Below are 18,917 nucleotides of genomic sequence, written 5' to 3'. Positions count from 1 at the left end.
TAAAACATTTTTTCCTGTAATAGAACTTTCTTGCCCTCATGATGCAGCATAGAATGAAGAATATAATTTCTTCAGACAGTGTTTCCAGCTTTTTAATACAATTTTAAATTCTGAATTATTGCTCAGACTTTGTTTTCCTCTCCTTCATACAGTGACACGTGAATACACTTGCGGCAATAGGAAAAGTCTGTTGCTTATGTTGTAGAGAAATATAGCAAGTCTTTTTGCTGTGGGACTGGAATGATTTTTTTCCCCCTTAATAATTAAAAGACTTTCATCAAGCATGTTAAAATGATTCTCATCATGGGGATTTAGGTTTTTTAATGGTGTGCTAACATACAATGAGAAACAGAAAAATGAGGACTGGAGGATGAGAGCTTGTATTGGTTGCCGAGCCTCAATTGTAGACACATCAAGTGAGGACTCTGCAACCCTCATGTTGAATGCAGCACAGTAACACAAGTGCTGTTTGACACCTCAGTGTGCACCAAAAAAAGAAAAAAATATCTACATCTTTTCAATCCCCAACAAAGGCTAATATCCTAGTGCCTTTAAGCTTGAAAAAGCTATAGACCAGTAGGTTATTAGGCCACAATTCCATCAAAAATGCTAATTTCACAAACCCATAGTATAGTGTCATGTGATGGTATGTTCCTATGTTTCCTGTGACATACATTAATTCACATATCTGCCTGAGCAGCAAACCTCACGTGCTTTTTATTTTCTTGAATCACAGGAGCTTCAGTTTCAGCGACTCACCCGAGAACTGGAGGTGGAAAGGCAGATTGTTGCCAGTCAGCTAGAAAGATGTAGGCTTGGAGCGGAGTCACCGAGCATCGCCAGCACCAGGTACAGGGCCTACGGCTCTAGCTTTTATACACCTTCAAGTCACATGCCTATTAAGTTGTCCTGGATGCAGCAAATGATTCTTTTGGTGTTGTCACCGTTAACTTCCTTCCTGAATTTGACACCAAGAATGCCAATGTATTCTAATTTTGAGGAGCCTCTTGCAGTATTGATTATACTTTCAGCCCTGTACTTGATATGTTTTATATGGCATTGATAAGCTTCTGTAGCAAAAGCTACAATGGTGCATTAAAAAATTTGATTTCTCATGTGTTGATACAGTTAATGGATGTTTTTTCACAATTAATTGCTAATTGGTAAATTTAACTAGTTCTGAAAACCTGGTATTGTTGTTTTTTTAAACTAGGTAATATTTCTAAATGATAACAGTTAGCTTTTGAAAATGTCTTCAGTTTACCTTGAATTTTTCTAAAACTCTTGTAAAGCTACTCTATGAAATAATTACTTTATGAAATAATTTAGCATATTCAAATATAGTAAATTTAAAACCATGTATATTACTGAAAAACACACTTAATCATATATTTAAATAGCCTTTTATGCTATTTAAAAGCATTACTATAAAAATTACTGCCAAAAAATATCCAAAGGTGATATCCCTGCTTATCCCATCTAGATTTGTTTCTTAGTAATTATGTATTCCAGTAAAGCCTACCATAAAATACTTCTGTCGCTTGCATTTTTAAGCTTGGTTTGTTTACTCCTAAGTAGGTATGTCCCCACAGTAACTTGTGTCTCAGTTTTTTATAACATAATTGTTCTCAGTATCTTCTATTACTTATAGCCAGAAAAAAATCTTAGTGAAGTGAGTGCTGTCTGTAGTTTATCTTTTCTACCTAATTATTACTATGAATTTAAAAATAATAGGCTGGTAAGTTCTGTTCTCATGAAATTTTTCAACTCTGACCCTTACCAATTGTGCTTTTAGTATTCTTAGTAAGGCTTAAAGTATACAAATAATGTGAATAAAACTTTTAAAACACAAATATCAAATTATGTGATCATTTTTAAATATCCAGCCAGTAGTTTATAGGAAGAAAAATTATAAGCCAGTTGTAAAATTGTAAATCAAACATTTCTAACTCTGTAATACTCAGTGAAATAATTTGTCAAAGAAGTTAAAATTGTCAAAAATTAATTTTAATTCTATTCAGTATTTTTAAAAGTTAGCTATATTTTTAGCACCAAAAAGAGCAATTCATAAATTTAATAATATGGTCGTATATGTTTCCAAAAAAGTGTGGACCAACATTTTTTAATTTTATTTTAAACATTTCTCTTTTTAAAAAAATTGATTTATAGAGAGAGAGGAAGGGTGAGGGAGAGAGAAAGAGAAACATCCATGTGAGGGCCCAACATCTATTGGCTGCCTCGGCTGCCTCCTGCATGTCCCCTACTGGGAGTTGAGCCCACAACCCCAGCACATGCCCTGACTAGGAATCCAACCAGCAACCTTTGGTGCACAGGATGACGCCCAACCAACTTAGCCACACTGGCCAAGGCTGGACCAACATTTTTAAAATATATAATTTTATACTAATAGAAATATTAATTTAACGTCTACAGAATCCAGTTAGGACATTTATTTGGCAATTTAGCTAACTAAACATAGAAATGCTCTTGATAAACTCCTAGGAATGCAAGTCAGTACCTAGAGGAAATGCCAAAAGAGAAAGAAAACTCCCCAGGCACAAGAACAGGGAACTGAAAGCCAGAGCCAGAAGCATTTGAGCTGCCTCTGCAGTGGGCCTGGACAAGCAAACCTCCAAAACATTAAGGTCTTGCGTTTATCCCTATGCAGGGGCCAAGAATGAGGCCTTGTGTGTGCTCATGGTGGTACATTTGAACTTAAGATTGCTGCATGATATTCAGAGCTGTACTGGCAAACCCCAAGCTTACACCACATATGGGTTTGAGACCCAAATGTAACTCCACATTGTTCACGAATCCCCAGATGAGAAACTGACATCACTAAAGATGAGTTCACAACCAGATATTATAAAACTCAAGTTAATAAACCTCAACAGTGAGTGAGAATCAGAAGAGTAAGATTTAAAACTTCAAGAATTTGGTATCATTGGAGAAAGTCTGACAGGTATGCACAGGAAGACAGGAATAACGATCCTCATTATATCATTATTTACAAAAGTAAAATCTTAGAAAGAACATAATTATCCATCACAATGCAAATGGGAAATAAACTGTGGTTAAGTAAACTCAAGAGCAATAAAAATGACTTAACTAGGTATACATGTATCGATGTGGACATCTTTGCAAAACAGACTTCTGAGTGAAAACCACAAGTTGCAAAAGACTAGAAATAGGATATCATTATGAATATTTTAAATATATATATAACAGTACTGTATAATATTTAAACAATGTTTACTGTTGTTTCTGGATGTATGCATATGTAGTAAAAGTAAACATTTTGGAATGACACCAATTTAAGATGGTGGTACTTTTAGGGAGTAAGGGAGGAGGAAGCTATTGGGAATTAGGCTTTGTTAAAATTGCCATTTGGATCAAACATGACAAAATATTAACACCTGTTAAATGATGGGGTGATTGATAAGTGCATGGCTATTAGATTTTTTTCTGTACTTTAAGTTTTAAAATATTAAATAATTTTAAGGTTACATAGTTGAATTAACTAAAGTCATGGGTTTGTTAGAAATTTGTCAGTAATGTGGGTAATACTTACTCTCAGTGAGTTTGGTGCTTTGTGTCTGCATGGTGCCTAGCATGCTGCTGGGGCTTAGTCAGTGAGTGGTGGCTGGATGAATGCGTCCTGCAGAAATGGGAGCTGGGTGACCGGAGAAACGAGAAAGTGAAATGCATGCACAAAGGTGTCTGTGATCTCACACTGCTGTTGTATTGAAGCATCCAGTGGCTCAGTAGTGTCTAGGATGTGTCCTAAAAGAACCTAGTGATTTACGAAGTTGGAAAGGTAAAGCAGGCATTTGAATGTGGGGAACTGGGAACCAGGGTGATTGATGATAAGCTGCACCTTACTCGGGTTTGTAAAGGAAACCTGATGGGAGTTGCTGTTGTTGCTGTCATGGTCATTGGTGGCGGCATTTATTCTAACAGTGTATTGTGTAGGTCAGAATGAAAAGAGGCCAGGCAGCAGGAGAGGAACCTGTTATGAAATCTTAAGGGTTATGAGTAAGGTGGGTTTCTCCTGTCAGTGAACTGTGGTTGGGATGATAATTGATCTACTTTGATTGCCCTCCTCCCAGCTCAGGGTGGATTCTTATGTATTCTCGATGCTCCCAATTAAGTCCTAAAACTTCCTTATAGCCTTTCCTAGGTTTCTTCAGGAAGATCGTCTCTCTTCGTCTGAACTCATTTAACTATTCCTCTGTGCCTGTTAGCCCTCCTGTGAGGTGGCAAGGCCACCACGACAGCCCTGGCGCCCAGCAGGCAGGCACCCAGCCAGGTGTTCATTAAGGAACAGTGATCCTTAAGGAAGTGCAGTGTTTTGAGCTCAAGTAAGGATGCTTAACCCTAGATTATCTACCTGTTTCTTGTCTACCTTTCTCACACCTACCCCCTTCACCCCTATCACTGTGCTTTCCAGTGGACCTTCAGAAGACTTTTGGCACAGTTATTCTGCTGTGTGACCACCAGGTTTACTCACTGGCAAGGAACCCATTGAAAGCAGTGTTAGTGAAGGGAGCATAGGTTTTTATTGTCACTTGAGAGCTCTCCCTTGTGTCCTTCAGTCCTCATCAATTGTCAGTCTCGGAACCAGAATCTGAAGATACAGAAAAACAGAAATTAGCTCTCAGACCAAAGCCCTCTTTCCTGTTAGCCATTTGTGATTTACTCAAAGGAAATTAAAAGTGAGATTGATGCTTACGGTCATGTAGCTTCCTAGTTCTTTCTTACATGAAGTGGGTGTAGTCAGAAAAATGGGGCATTTGATCTTTCATTTTGTTTGATTTAGATTCTACATCAGAGTTGGTAAGGTGATCAGTAAGGCTTCCTTGCTTTTTCTAGTCCAAAGATGACATTAATAACTGAAAGGGAAATAAAATTATATTTTCATTTACTTGTGCAGTTATCCAGAGTTGTCCAACACCTGCCATATTGGCCTCACCCTGTGCATGAGGAGGCAGTGGCATGAGATCCTACTTAGCAAGTGAGTCTGGTGCTGAATAGTGTACTGTGGAGCCCTCTGCCAAGGGAGTGGCTCCAAAACGGAGCAATGCTGTTTCCTCACATTTGCGGTACAAAAGATGAATGTTTAACCCATGCCATTGAGATGTTCCCATTTTCTAATAGAGAAACTGAGCCCCTGCATGTTATTATTTAGGAAGTGTCCTAAAATATGAACTGCATAATTACCATTGGCAATTCACTTGGCAATATGTTTGCTGAGAACTTTAAAAAATCTTAATGATTAAAATGATTACTTGGTTTTCTATTATTGACTCTATTTAGAAGTAGTAATTTCTAAATAAGTAAATAAAAACCCCATTTCTGATATGATTTTACATTTGTTTTATTTACTGCAAAACATTAATATACCACAAGCCATATCAGTATGTAATGATCCTTAATCTGAAATTGATGGAGCCTGTATCCAAAGATGATATATGAGACCAAAAATTATCACTATGAAAACCCTGAAGGTGAGCAGTGGGATTAGTTAATAGAGAAGTTACAGACTTTCTGCTTTTATACCAAGTACACTATAGTTACCTGTGCATTTAATAGTTATCTATGTATTTAATGGATTAAATATATTGAAGGTAGACTATGGAAATAATTAATAAAGAAGTTATAGCTTTTCTATGTTTATACTGAGTACAATATAGTTCTTTATTTAATATTTCATCTCATTTAAAGTAGGCTATGGGATCAGCTAATAAAGAAGATACTATTCTGCATGTATAGTATCTACATGTTGCTATTGTACCTCATTGAGGGTAGGCTGTAGAATCAGTTCATTGAAAAGTTACAACCTTTCTGCATTCTCACTGAGTACACTATAGTTATTTAGGTATTTAATATTTCACCTCATTCCAAAAGTATTTGAAACATTTAAAGAAACACAGAAACCAAAAGTGGAGTGAGGAAATTTAGGTCAAAAGGAAGATACAGATTAGAAAATAAGATGAAGCCAAGGTTAAAATTGTATACAAAATGTATGTTGTTAACATTCCATGCTTCTGCTAAAAGTGAATACAAAGGGAACCACTTTGGTTCTTAGTGTCCTGGTAGCCATGCTAAAGGGAGAAATACTAATGAATTACACGATTCAAAGTATCTGGAAGATAAAACCAGGTTGCTCAGGAGGATCTACAGTTCCTGGGCCTGAGACTTGGTTGTTTTCTGTTGTGAGTCACCTTTGAGAGACCACTGTATAATGAGGCAGACAGCATACATAGTAGTTTGTCTCTCTAAATTACAAAATCACCTCATCAGGCTTCTTCCATTGCTGAATAGAATATAAATGGCTGGAATAGCACCTTAGTAATTCTCCAAGAGACCAATTCTGATACCCCAGTTTGGCTCAAGGATGATATTTTGTGTATATAGATGGATGAGTCAATTTCAGGTCCCCCAAGCCTTCCGAGCCTTTTAGAGTCATGGGTGGCAATGGGCTGAATTGTGAGATATCCCATGTTGCAGGTAACTGTGCAGGTGCACAGGGTATGTGCCTTAGCAAGAGAAATAATCCTCAAGGTATGTTAAAGCTAACCCCAGGAGAATCTCAGCACGGGTACCTCGGAAGGAAATATACCTTTTAAACCTCTTGCCTCCTATGGACTAAGCATCAACCTTCATATCTAAATATTTATGAATGTGAGATTTATTCTTTTTCTACTCGCATTGTCATCAGTGGGGTATTGTTTTCATATTTGTCTAGTTTAGATTTCATTGGATTAGGTGACTATAAGTGGGTCCAGTAGCCCACATTGAGGAGCCCACCTCCTTACCCTGGCCCTTCCTCTGCCCACCTACAACCCCAAGGGTAAGGAAGGGGGCACGGGTGGCCAAAGCAGGATTCTTACTCTGTCTTTTTTACTGACTGTGGAGTTAAATAATGCTCATTTTAGACTACTTGTTAAATTCAAGAAAGCATAAAGAGGAAAATCCATAATTCTGTCATTCAGAGATAACTTTATTTTTAAGTCAGGTTTACTGCAGTGTGAGTTACAGCAAAATTCAATAAAGTTTTATGATTATTGACATTAGTTTTAACATGTAGTTGTATAACCACCACCACCAACATATAGAATATTTCCATTAACCCTCCAAAAGAAGCAACCACTTTTAAAAGTTTGCTACACGTCATTCTCTTTGATTTTTTTTTTAAAAAAATACAAGTTTGAAGTAATTACTCTGGCTAACATTTTGTCTTGTTTCTGAAGTACCACTATGAACCAGGCCTATCTTTTAATGGCTCCCGTCTTCCTGAGGAATTCCCAAGGAGACAAACAGTTTGGAGCTGGACCAACCAGCCTAGCAATGCTAATTTAGCAGTAGTTAGAGATCACTGCTGCCTTCCAGTGGCAAGCTGCACCCTGTGGGCGGAAGGCTTGGCCAGGGGAAATGCTGCTAGGTGAATGCAGCCTTCAGGGTACCAAGGTATGGCCTGTGCTGCACGTTTCATGCAAGCAGAGAAATTGCATTTGCAGTTCAGCTTGTTGGGTACCAAAACTATAGGAAGAGAAGAAAATACAGTTTGAATTGTAAAGTCAGTAAATGAAAAGATCATCTTAGAATTCAAGAAACTTATCTCTCAGATTTTGTACAGGATTTCAAAACTGTTCATGATTATAGACTTGGACTCTTGCCATTGCCCAGAAACTGAGAAACTTTGTGTCTACTTCTAGATAAGTTGTAGATGGTGAAAAGAGAAAGTTTATTTTTGGGGGGTACATAAATTGGTTCCACATATTTTGTCTTGTAAATCATAGCTTGTCTTTTCATTAAGATGGAGCATTAACTTTCCATTTACATTGAAACCAAAAAAGAGATACTTGTAACGTAGACCTTTTAATAATTGTAGAAATTATTAAATGTTAATGGCAACTGTTAGAATTAAAGCATAGTTTTAAGTTTTCGTTTTGATTTTTGTGCATTAGTTTGATTACCCCATTTGGAAGCAGTTGATCCCTCACATTGTCCGTCCTTTAACCAGCTTCTGCTGGTGTTGCACAGTTACTCCAGACTCTGAGAAAAATGCTGTTTACATCAATCGAATGAGGGGGATATCATTGGCAATATTGAAATTGAATAACTTTACACTCTTCCTAAGATTATCTCTCCCTTTTCAGTTAGTTTAAAGCCCTGCTAAAATAGAATTCTTTATGGTTTCAAAAAAGTCATGCAGTCTTGACAAAGTCTTCTTATTGCCACTTCAAGAAAAGAACTGTGTTATTTTTCAATAAAAAGATTTGATTCCCCACTGCCATTCGGATTTTTTTTACACTTTATAGGGTCATCTCCTGGTGTCCATCAGGCTTCCATTGATACTAATAAAAATTCTAAAAATTTTAAACGCTGACAGTAGCAGAAAAGGATTTTTCATGGTTCAGGTCTTTTCTTAGGCAATTATTTTGAAGTCATTATGAAATAAACCTCCTCAATGATACAGTCTTTAAAAATGAATAGTCTTGGAAAAGGTTGAATGTGTGTGCTTTGACAGTTTATTACTTATTGATTGTACCACTTCAGGAAGATGATTGATAAAGTTCTGTCCCTTTGACTTTTAGTGCTCTCACCAGCCAAAACCAGAGTTCTTTAAATAATAGTTTTATTGAGATATATTTCACCATACTTTTAAAGTATACAATTCATTATTTTTTAGTATATTCAGAGTTGTGAATCCAGATCCACTGTTTACTTTTAAAATATTTTCATCACCCCAAAAAGAAACTCTGTCCGTTAGCACTTGCCTATTCTGGACATTTCCTATATATGATATAATGCAATATATGGCCTTTTGTGACTGGCTTCTTTCACTTAGCATACATGATGTTTTCAAGGCACATCCGTATTTTGCATGTATCAGTACTTCATCCCTTTTTTATTTATAAATAATATTTCATTGTATGGATATACCACATTTTGTGTATTCATTCATCAGCTAATAGACATTTGGTTTATTTCCACTTTTTGGCTACTGTGAATAATGCTACTATGCCTCAGGTTGTAAGAGGGGGAAATCCCAAGGCTTTTTCTCTAAGCATTCTTAGTTTGGGGTTCAGGGGGAGAGACAGGAATGAGATTCCCCTTAGCTTCTCCACCCATCCTCCTACTCCCTCACAAGCGCTTTCCTTCTTTCCTTTCTCCTTTGTTTTCTGTTACGGTAAATCCTTGCATATTGCTGAGCTAGTTGTCTCTGTTTACTTACTTGTAAGTGCAGAGTGGGCACATCTATTTGGGAGGCCTGTGATATTCATCAAGAATGTAGCTCCCCCAATTTTTTTTCTTAGTGTTGTAACTCTCTTAATGGTCAAACAAATAAAAGCTCTCGGATTTCATTTCTAATTCAGACTTAATGAAGAATAAACTATTTGATATTTGAATGTAATTATCAGAAACCCACTTGGGGATCTCTGCAGTGAATATTAAATAGATGTTCTTATGAGCAAATTTAGTAACTCTGAATTTTTATGATGCAACTCCTGTTGTAAACAGAGTAGAGAGTACTACATCCGAAAGGTACAAATGAGTCCGTGGCTGATCTGCAGCTCTGCAGTCGTTTATCTGGAGCAGTTTGCTCAAGCATAGTTCTTCCAGAAGGCATTTTAATTACTACTTCCTGTTGCCATTACTTTCACAAGCCAATTTCATCTGGGACATACAAATCCTAGTGGCAGCTATCTCTACCCACTTGAATTAAACGTATAAACTAAGTTTTCTGTAGGGCATGTGAGCCCAAGGTAACTGAACCAGGATTCCTTTAAGCTAATCTCTTTTAGCCTAACAATGTGACCATGTTGAATTTGGATTTTAAGCTCCAAGTAATTTTCATAAGTAATAAAATATTTTATGGACCTAGAACATTATATAACAAAATGTTTTAATCATGATGAATAAATATTGCATAATGAATTGCCTATTTCTTAGACTGGGCATTTTAAAATGTTAAATGGATGACATGTTTAGAGGGAACCACAAGAAGAGATCAAGTGTGTATAGTTAGCATCAAAGTTTCAGATTATTTTAAGATTTTTTAACACATTTGCTTACATATGGAGGCAGCCCAGCTGTATTAATTTTCCTAATTAATGAAGAGGAAAATACTTGTTAAAATTTAGACACCCATGCATCTGAAATACATGTACCATGCCATTGTTTAATTATCCTTTAAAGAATCATGTTAATTAAAATAACATTATTTCATTTTCTGTAATTTTTCATCGTTCCCATTCTATAATTACTAGTCTTAAAATAAGTAACAGTGATGAATTATTAAATCAATACAAGAATAGTACCCACCCGTAGTCATTAGGTTTTGAAAATAATTTGTATATATTGATAAATTATAAAGTAATTTAAATAGATCATATAGTATATTTCAAGTTGCTTTCTGAAAAAATTTACCTTTACTACTTTATAGGGATTAATAATTACTTTAATCATATATTTTCCTATTACTGTCATTTGGGGTTTTATCTATATTCTTTCATCTGTATCTTGAGAAATGTTAATCCTAAGAAGTACAGCCCGGCTGGGCGTGGCTCAGCGGTTGAGTGTCGACTGGGATCCAGGCGATCGGGGTTCGATTCCCGGTCAGGGCACATGCCCGGGTTGCGGGCTCGATCCCCTGCAGGGACCGTGCAGGAGGCAGCTGATCAATGACTCTCTCATCATTGATGCTTCTCTCTCTCTCCCTCTCCTTTCCTCTCTCTGAAATCAATAAAGACATATTTAATAAAAAAAAAAAAGTACAGAGGATAATGTAACAAAAATTTAAGTACTCACCGAACTGAAAATTGTTGATAATTTCTTATTGACTTTTTTTATTTAAAAAATATACTAAAAACAATGTGGGCTCCCTTTGCCCTATTCTCCCTTCCCAATAGCTAACCACTAGTAGATAGTCTTCAGGTTTACTTTGTGTATTTTTATGTCATATATATCCATTATATAAATCCTTGGCCAATATTTTGTGTTGCTTTTTTAACCTACACAAATGTTATAGACTATGTGCCATTGTGTACCTTGATTTTTCTACTCAATATTTGAGAACTGTCCATGTGTAGACCTAGGTTACACAATGTGTGTGTGTGTGTGTGAGAGAGAGAGAGAGAGAGAGAGAGAGAGAGAGAGAGATGGTAAATGAATATTTATTTATTAACCCCACTTCTCTCATCCTTGATGATATATCATGATTTTCAACAATTTAATGATCAGTTTTTATTAAGGACATGCAAATATTATCCACCACTGAAACAACTAGTGTGTCATGCCTATATTTTCTTTTCCATATAACTTTTGTGGGTTTTTTATTGAATTTATTGAGGTGACATTGGTTAATAAAACCTACAGATGTCAACTGTACAATTCTGTAACACATCTACCTACCCCCACCTCCTTTGCCCCCTTCCCCTTCCAACCCCTTTCACCATAGTGTTTGTTGTCTGTGTCTGTTTTTTTGTTTCAATGAAATTTTATTTATTTGTTTGTTTTTTGAGAGAGAGAAAGAGATTGATTTGTTGTTCCACTGATTTATGTATTCATTGGTTGATTCTTGTATGTGGCCTGGCCAGGGCTGGTTGTTTGTTTGTTTGTTTGTTTGTTTTGATTAATCCCTTCCCCTTTTTCTCATGGCTCCCTCAACTTCCCTCCCCTCTGACAGCTGTCAGGCTATTCTCTCTGTCTCTGAGTCTGTTTCTATTTTCTTAGTTTATTTTGTTCATTAGATTCTAGTGAAATCATATGGTGTTTGTCATTCTCTGACTGGCTTATTTCACTTAGCATAATACTCTCCAAGTCCATTCATGTTGTCACAAAAGGTAAGATTTCCTTTTTTGCGGGGTAGTAGTATGCCATTGTATAAATATATCACAGCTTTTTTTTTGTCTGGAAGGTTTATTTATTGATGGCATTGGGGTGTTAAATTTTCCTACTATGACTGTATTACTGTTGACCTCTCCCGTTATGCCCACCAAGATTTTCTTTATGTATTTAGGTGCTCCTGTGTTGGGTGCATATATATTTACAAGGGTTATATTCTCTTGGATTGATCCCTTCCGTATTATGTAATGTCCTTTGTCTCTTGTGGCCTCTAGGTTTGTTTTTTATAACTGCTGTTATATATCACAGAATATTAAACTGTTTGGCCCTTCTTCTATTGAAGAACATTTAACTTCCAGTTTTTAATATTATAAGTAATGCAACAGTGAATATTTTTGACATATCTCCTTGCTTACATATATAAGATTCTAGAAAATATGTCATTAGAAGAGGAATATTTGGGTCATAATGAATCCACATTTTCAATTTTTCTAGATCTTGTTGACTTGCTTTCTGAAGTAACTCAACAATTGTATTCTCTCAGGTAGTATATGAAAAAGTTCCAGGATCCCCCTTTGGTTTTTTTTTAATCCTCACCTGAGGATACCATTGCTTTTCAGAGAGTGGAAGGGAGATAGAGAGAAACATCACACATTGACTGGTTGCCTACCACACAAGTCCTGAGTGACCGAGGCCAGAAATCAAGCCTGCAACCAAAGTACATCCCCTTGGCTGGAATCGAACCTGGGACCCTTCAGTCCGCAGGCCGATGCTCTAATCACTGAGCCAAACTGGCCAGGGCTGTTTTTGTTTTCTTTTGGCCAACATTTAATATTAGACAGGTTCTCTAAATTTTACCAATCTAATGTTATTTCATTTTACTTTGCTTTTTTTTTTTATTACTAGTTGGGTTGAGTCTCTTTTAATGTGCTTATGATCCATTTGAGTTTCCTCTTCTATTCCTACTCTTTGCCCATTTTGTAAATGAGTAATTTTGCTTATTCTTTTTGGTGCTATTATTAGTTTTTTGTTGTTTTAGCTGAAATAACTCTGGAATGTATATCTTAAAATAGCACAGTACATCACAGCACAACATACACCATATTAACCTATTTTTAGAATACAAGTATTTTAGTATTATGACAAATATGTAGAAGAAACAACCTTCTATATATGCTATAATAGATACAAAATTATCCAGATATGCAGCTTAGGGTAAGTAAAAGCCTAAACAGGTGATACTAACATTACTTTCTATTTCCACATTTCCTTTAGTGACTCTCTTTTTTTGCTTCCTGAAAATGTTTATGGTGTCTTCTAAATTTAATCAATAAATATTAATGCCTTTGCTTTATTGTATAGATATAAAGATACAGAGACCTAGAAATTTCCATTGTTGCCGAAGAGATCATGATGCATAAGTAACAAAATGACAAAGCACCTTAGTGGCAGCATAAATATATGTCTGCATTTTATTTTTAATTTGGTGAAGAGTGCTGTGTTGATCTGATTACATTGTCCTGACTCTGTCCCAGAAGGCTGTACCTTGGTGCCTTTGTTTCTCATATCCTTAGGTGAAATACTTCTTTATAATTTATTCTAGGGAGGAGTACAATAGCCGTTGAGCACCTGTTGCATAGCAAACACTTGTGCTAGATGTTTTGTCCCCATTATCTTCTAACTGTTTAACAGGGTTTCCATTTTGGCGAGGTTTTTGTGTTTTAGTTTGCTTTGGTTTTAATTATTGCGTACCTGAATTTAAGATGAGAATGATATTTTCCCTAAAAATAGTGTTCTTCTACTGGTTTTCCACTGGAGTGTCAGTAAGTAGTCTGAGAAAATTTCCCCTCACTTCTCTCCACTCCACCACCTTAACTAGACACACTGTATATAAAACCTGCTCACTAGACAGAGACGACTGTAAAACCCTTAGGCCCCAACCGCTTCCCCACTGACATCATTTTGTCTCTCCTTTGTGAAAAGTCTGGAGTGGCTACCATTTCTGTTCTCTTGATCACTAACAGGTTACAAGAAGTCATAGTAGATATTAATTCAGAGATTCTGGAAAACAGTCTTGAAAAACGTGTTCTCTGGTTCATTATTTTAGGGGGGAAAGTTTACCATTCCTTCATCTTATCACTGTAATCTCCATGGCAAAATAAAGGAAGGTTAATGTTAAGTTCCCATTCTCCTTACCATTTTACAGCTGAAGGACAGAGCAGGAAGACTGGTGTGTGTGATGAGCTGTTTCCTTAACCTTTCCGGGAACTGCTACCTGTACAGCTCGAAGCCAGTGATGTATGGAAAGGGAAATTTGAAATGTGATTGTCTACCTAAAAGTGAGAGCCATCCATTAGTGCATTTTCAGCAGTTAATCAGCTTGCTGTAAAAACGAACATGGCATATCTGCCAAGGGGGATAAAAAAACAACTGATGAATTTGCCAGACTTTGTAGTGACTGAATTGTTATTATAGCCATCCTCCCTAAGGCTTCACAATCTATTTAATAACAAATCAATCTAATCTGTTTCTTGCATAGATTTTTCTACTCTGCTTTGTGTTATTCCACAATTAAATATGGGGAAAAGCACTCTAAAACCCATGGGGGGAAAAGCCTGTAGGCTACAGATTTTCACCACTAAAAAAAATCTTACATTAAACAGTTGTACATTTTAACCACAGTCAGATAGTTTAGATACAACATTTGGTTTGCATTAATAGACTGTGTCTAATCCAAGGAGGAATGTCTTCAGAGAATATGTGTGTGTTAATTTCTTTTAGCCCTCCCTTTTTTTTTTAATTGGAAAGGAACAAAAAACAGCCAGTTATTCTAGAAGCCTCTGATGTGTAGTCTCTGCTTCAGAACAAGCCAATTAAAGGTTAATCCGCCACTATCCCCTTTAGTTATATTATCAATAATGGTGCTATTTGAGCCACAGAGAAAGTTCAAGTAATATTAACTAAATCATGATATAAGAACTGGTGCTAAGGAAGTACAAAATCTATTTTCTGCATTAACAAGATACTTTTCAGTAAAAACTTATTTGTAAATAGCAAATGCAGCAGTATTTTATTGTATTCCATATGAACATAAATGCAAATGTAGAAATTATATTATTGACTAGAGTAGTATATTAAGAATAAGTCTAGAAGTTAAGCTCTTGGGTGAATTTTGCATCTACTAATGAAATAATGTATCTAGATCATTGATCACCAGTACTAAAATTGTTAACTAAAAGACGATGGGAAACTTTACAGTGAATGGGTCAGGCTTACAGCACCTGAACCCACTGATCTACCTATGTTAGTGTCACCAAACAGAAGACAACCACAAGTTAGGGCTTCCTGAAGTAATGCAGTGGATAATACATTGAGTTACCTATGACACATTCTTTCCCCCAAATTGCTCAGCCATTTAGATATAAATATCAATTCACAGGAAATGCAGAGACAGAAGAACATGTTAAATGTCATTCTTCTGATACATTAGTTAGATACAGCCCATCAGGAATTCAACAGGGCAAGTGAAATAATTCCAAACAACAACAGAAAAGTAAGAAAATAGGAGAATGAAGCTGTACATTAAAACATGATTAGAGACATAGCAGCAAATACTTGAATACTGACTAGATATTTGTTGATAACTAAAAATTTTACTTTTAATTTTAGGTGCAATAATGGTATTTATTGATAAGATGTTATGAAGTGATGATATGCCTGCGATTTACTTCAAAATAATCTAATGCAGAGTACATAGTGGATGAAGGTATAGATGAAATATGTTTGACCACATTTTCGCTTTTTTTGTTGGAGCTGGGTAATGAATACATGGGGTTTCTCATACAGTTTTCTTTTATATATGTATGTGTGTATCTGCACACTTAAATGTTGTGTAACAAAAGTGTTTTTAAATGTAAAGTGATTTGATTCTTAATTTTCTGAATGAAATTATGGTTAACATTTGTTTCATTTTTATAAAATGAAAATGGTTATATTTCTTAAAATGAGAGTGATGGATGTTCTGAATTATCAGTAGTTTAAATAAAAATTATTTAAATTGAATAGATTATGAATCTACACGGTATGCACCATATACCCCAATAATGCCTTTTCCATGACTGGGAGAGGGAGAAAAAAAGGAAGGGGAGATAAGGCTGAACAACCACTTCTGTCATTGCAAACCAATGTTCCTCTTTCCCTGTTTCTCCTAAGAATGCTGGACCTTCAATCTAGGATTTTAAAGCAATTTTGTACAACTACACTTCTCTTGCCTAGTTGCCATGGAGGTGCCTGTTCAACCACTGAACAGGGTATATGGATCACCCATTTTACCTCAAAAATGTGATTATTGAGAGACTTTACCCTGTTCCTCCATTATCATTATTCTTTCTCATTCATTCTTTCAGGCTTTTTTATGTGCATAAATAGAGAAGAGAAGGAAACAAGGGTTGTAAGAAGATGTGGGACACATTAGGGATCTGTGGGAGTGTTCAGGAGAGAATCGAAGCATTCTAGAACCACTTTCCTAGATCCATACATCTTACTATGTGGAAACGTGACATACGATGTCCCAGATGTTGACTGTATCCTTGTGTGTCCATTCTTTTTTCCAGGACAGTTATTGATGACCCTGGGTCTATATTCTATCCCACATGTAAATTCATGCCTCCTTCAGCACAAAAACGGCTATTTTATGATGCTCGTCTATGAATCAAGAACTGAAAATGCTGATAATCTCTTCAAAAAGCAAAGCAGAAATTTAAGAAATATATTATGTTCTTTGCTTTTAAACTCATAACGAGAATAAAATTTTTCTCAAAGAAACTTGTTTATAAAAATATATTCTTATTCTGGGTAATATAACTTTTTTATTTTCATTATTATTTTTAATCCTCACCAGAGGATATGTTTACTGATTTTAGAGAGAGAGGAAAGGAGAGAGAGAGAAAGAAAGAAACATTGATGTAGGAGAGAAACATCGATTGGTTGCTTCCTATACTCACCCCAAATGGGAATCAAACCTGTAACCTTTTTGGGGTATGGGACAACATTCTAACGAGTTGACCCACCTGGCTGGGGCTATGTAATATCATTTTTAAGCAGACTAAATTTGATAAGTGCCTTTACATGAATATCAAAGAAATGAATGTCAATAAATCATTTGCTTTTGAATATATAAACAGGATAAATAGTCAGGGGAGTACAGGTTTAATAAAAAATTTAGGCTTATTATGTCTTAAAATTAATTTAAAGTAAATATTCACATAGGTTTTTCAAAGCATTGTAAATTCTAAATAATGTACAAAATGAAATTGCATGCATCATAAAACTATAATGATGCATTTTTAAGGGCTTTGGATGCCAGCCAGGGTATCTCTATAGCATAGTCCTGTGCTCTGTCTCATGTAAAGCAGGTAGAAAAACAGGACCCCTGCCCTCCTCCTTACTGGTGCTAGTTTTACTTAAAAGTGATAATTTGAATTGTTTTATGCATTTCTTTAAAAATAAAAAAGCATGTTCATGTGTATTCTTTTTATATTTTAAATTTAATTTTTTTCTTTCTTTCTGTTCACCTTTGGTGGGTTTTGGAAGAATAGAAATGAGAGAAACAATAACATTTTATAGACCATTGACACACATAATTTGCAGTAGTCCATCTATTCTAAGGCTGAGTAGCATCCTGAGTTATGGCACAGTGCTTAGGAAGGAGAGTCTGGTGTTGTGTTTAGTCATTTTACTATTTTCATCTCAGTTGCTTTCACTCTTTCAAATGTTAATTGAAATGTTAGAAAACCCTTCCATTCTAATTTCTACTTTTACTGGTTGGAAGGCCTGTTGTGGGATGGGCTTAAACAGAAGTCATGCTTCGTGCATAATTTATGGAGTTACCAGAGGGAACTGTTTGTCTCAGTTTTGTCTAGTACTATATCCTTTTTGATCTTCCCCTTCCCATATGGTCTTCTGGATCTTTTATTCATAGATTCAAATTACTAACACAAAATACTTTTGTCAAAAAATATTTAACATCTTCTAAAATGTGTTCACCTCCTATCCCTATGAAAGTTACTTGAATTGTTGAAAGGGCTATTATCTAGTATTTCCTGTTCCTTTAATGTTTTTGCTGTGCATCAATTACATAATTTTCTCTTTAGGAGACTGCTCATAATATTATTTATTTATATCTTACCTTTTCCTAGAATTCATTTTAGACAGCTGTTCTTTTTTTCCTTTATTTTTTTCTTTATTGATTGATTTTTAGAGAGAAAAAGAGAGAGAGAGAAACATCAATTTGTTGTTCCACTTATTTATGCATTCATTGGTTGATTCTTATATGTGCCCTGACCAGAGATTGAACCCCCAACCTTGGCAAATCGGGATGATGCTCTAACCATCTGGACCATTGTTTTAAGGGTCCAGAAATATGATAGAGTAGCAGGAGGGAAAAGTGGAATGAAGAATCAAGAAAACAAGGGTAAAAACAAAGGACAGCCAGTAATGAGATTATAGGTGTCCGCCACAGTGGCTGGTGATACACTGTGCTCTACGCTTGCCAGCAGCCCGTGGAAACCAAGACTGTCCTGCCGTACTACACTTTGCTGTCCCCGTTGCTTGTGATTTTTTTTAAAGACTAAAATTGTAAAAGTACATTTTTGTGACCATGGCCAGTTTTTTCAGGTAAAGCATCATTGAGAGGGAATATATGGGTCAAACTGTTGGCCTTTGACCTTTCCTGTGTTCCACGCGGTATCAGGCCTGCCTTCCTATAGCTGTCTTGTTTGCTCCTTCTGTTGGTCACATGAGTGATTGGGTTTAGAGCACAGCTGGATTGGCAGGAGTCCATCACCACTGTTGGAAGGGAACCTTAGGGTTATCTTCTGTTGCTGGTGGGTCAGGAGCAGCTGCATCCTACATGAAGAGCATCTTTTTTAATTCAAGTGCCCTTTGTTTTCTCGAACTTCGGTATCACTCTCAGATTAATAAATAATTATGAAAAGAGACTCTTTGCCCTATCCCATTTATGATGCCTTGCTTAGTTCAAACTATAGACATACTGTATATCATTT

At 35.9% G+C, this 18,917-nt stretch overlaps 1 protein-coding gene across 10 annotated transcripts in view; it reads left to right on the top strand.

The window, feature by feature from the left end:
* Positions 1 to 18,917, top strand: part of PKP4 (plakophilin 4) — a 213,582-nt gene that overhangs the window by 114,414 nt on the left and 80,251 nt on the right. For all 10 annotated transcript variants that reach the window (XM_087819836.1, XM_016209836.2, XM_016209098.2 and 7 more), the window contains one exon: positions 737 to 849. In XM_087819836.1, the coding sequence (XP_087675962.1) occupies positions 737 to 849 (113 nt within the window). The remainder of the gene's footprint in view (positions 1 to 736; positions 850 to 18,917) is intronic.

This window comes from Miniopterus natalensis, chromosome 8 (genome assembly GCF_054644295.1).
Source record: "Miniopterus natalensis isolate mMinNat1 chromosome 8, mMinNat1.hap1, whole genome shotgun sequence".
NCBI classification, from domain to species: Eukaryota; Metazoa; Chordata; class Mammalia; order Chiroptera; family Miniopteridae; genus Miniopterus; species Miniopterus natalensis.
The sequence above is the reverse complement of the archived record's forward strand: the minus strand, read 5'-3'. Positions and strand labels throughout refer to the sequence as shown.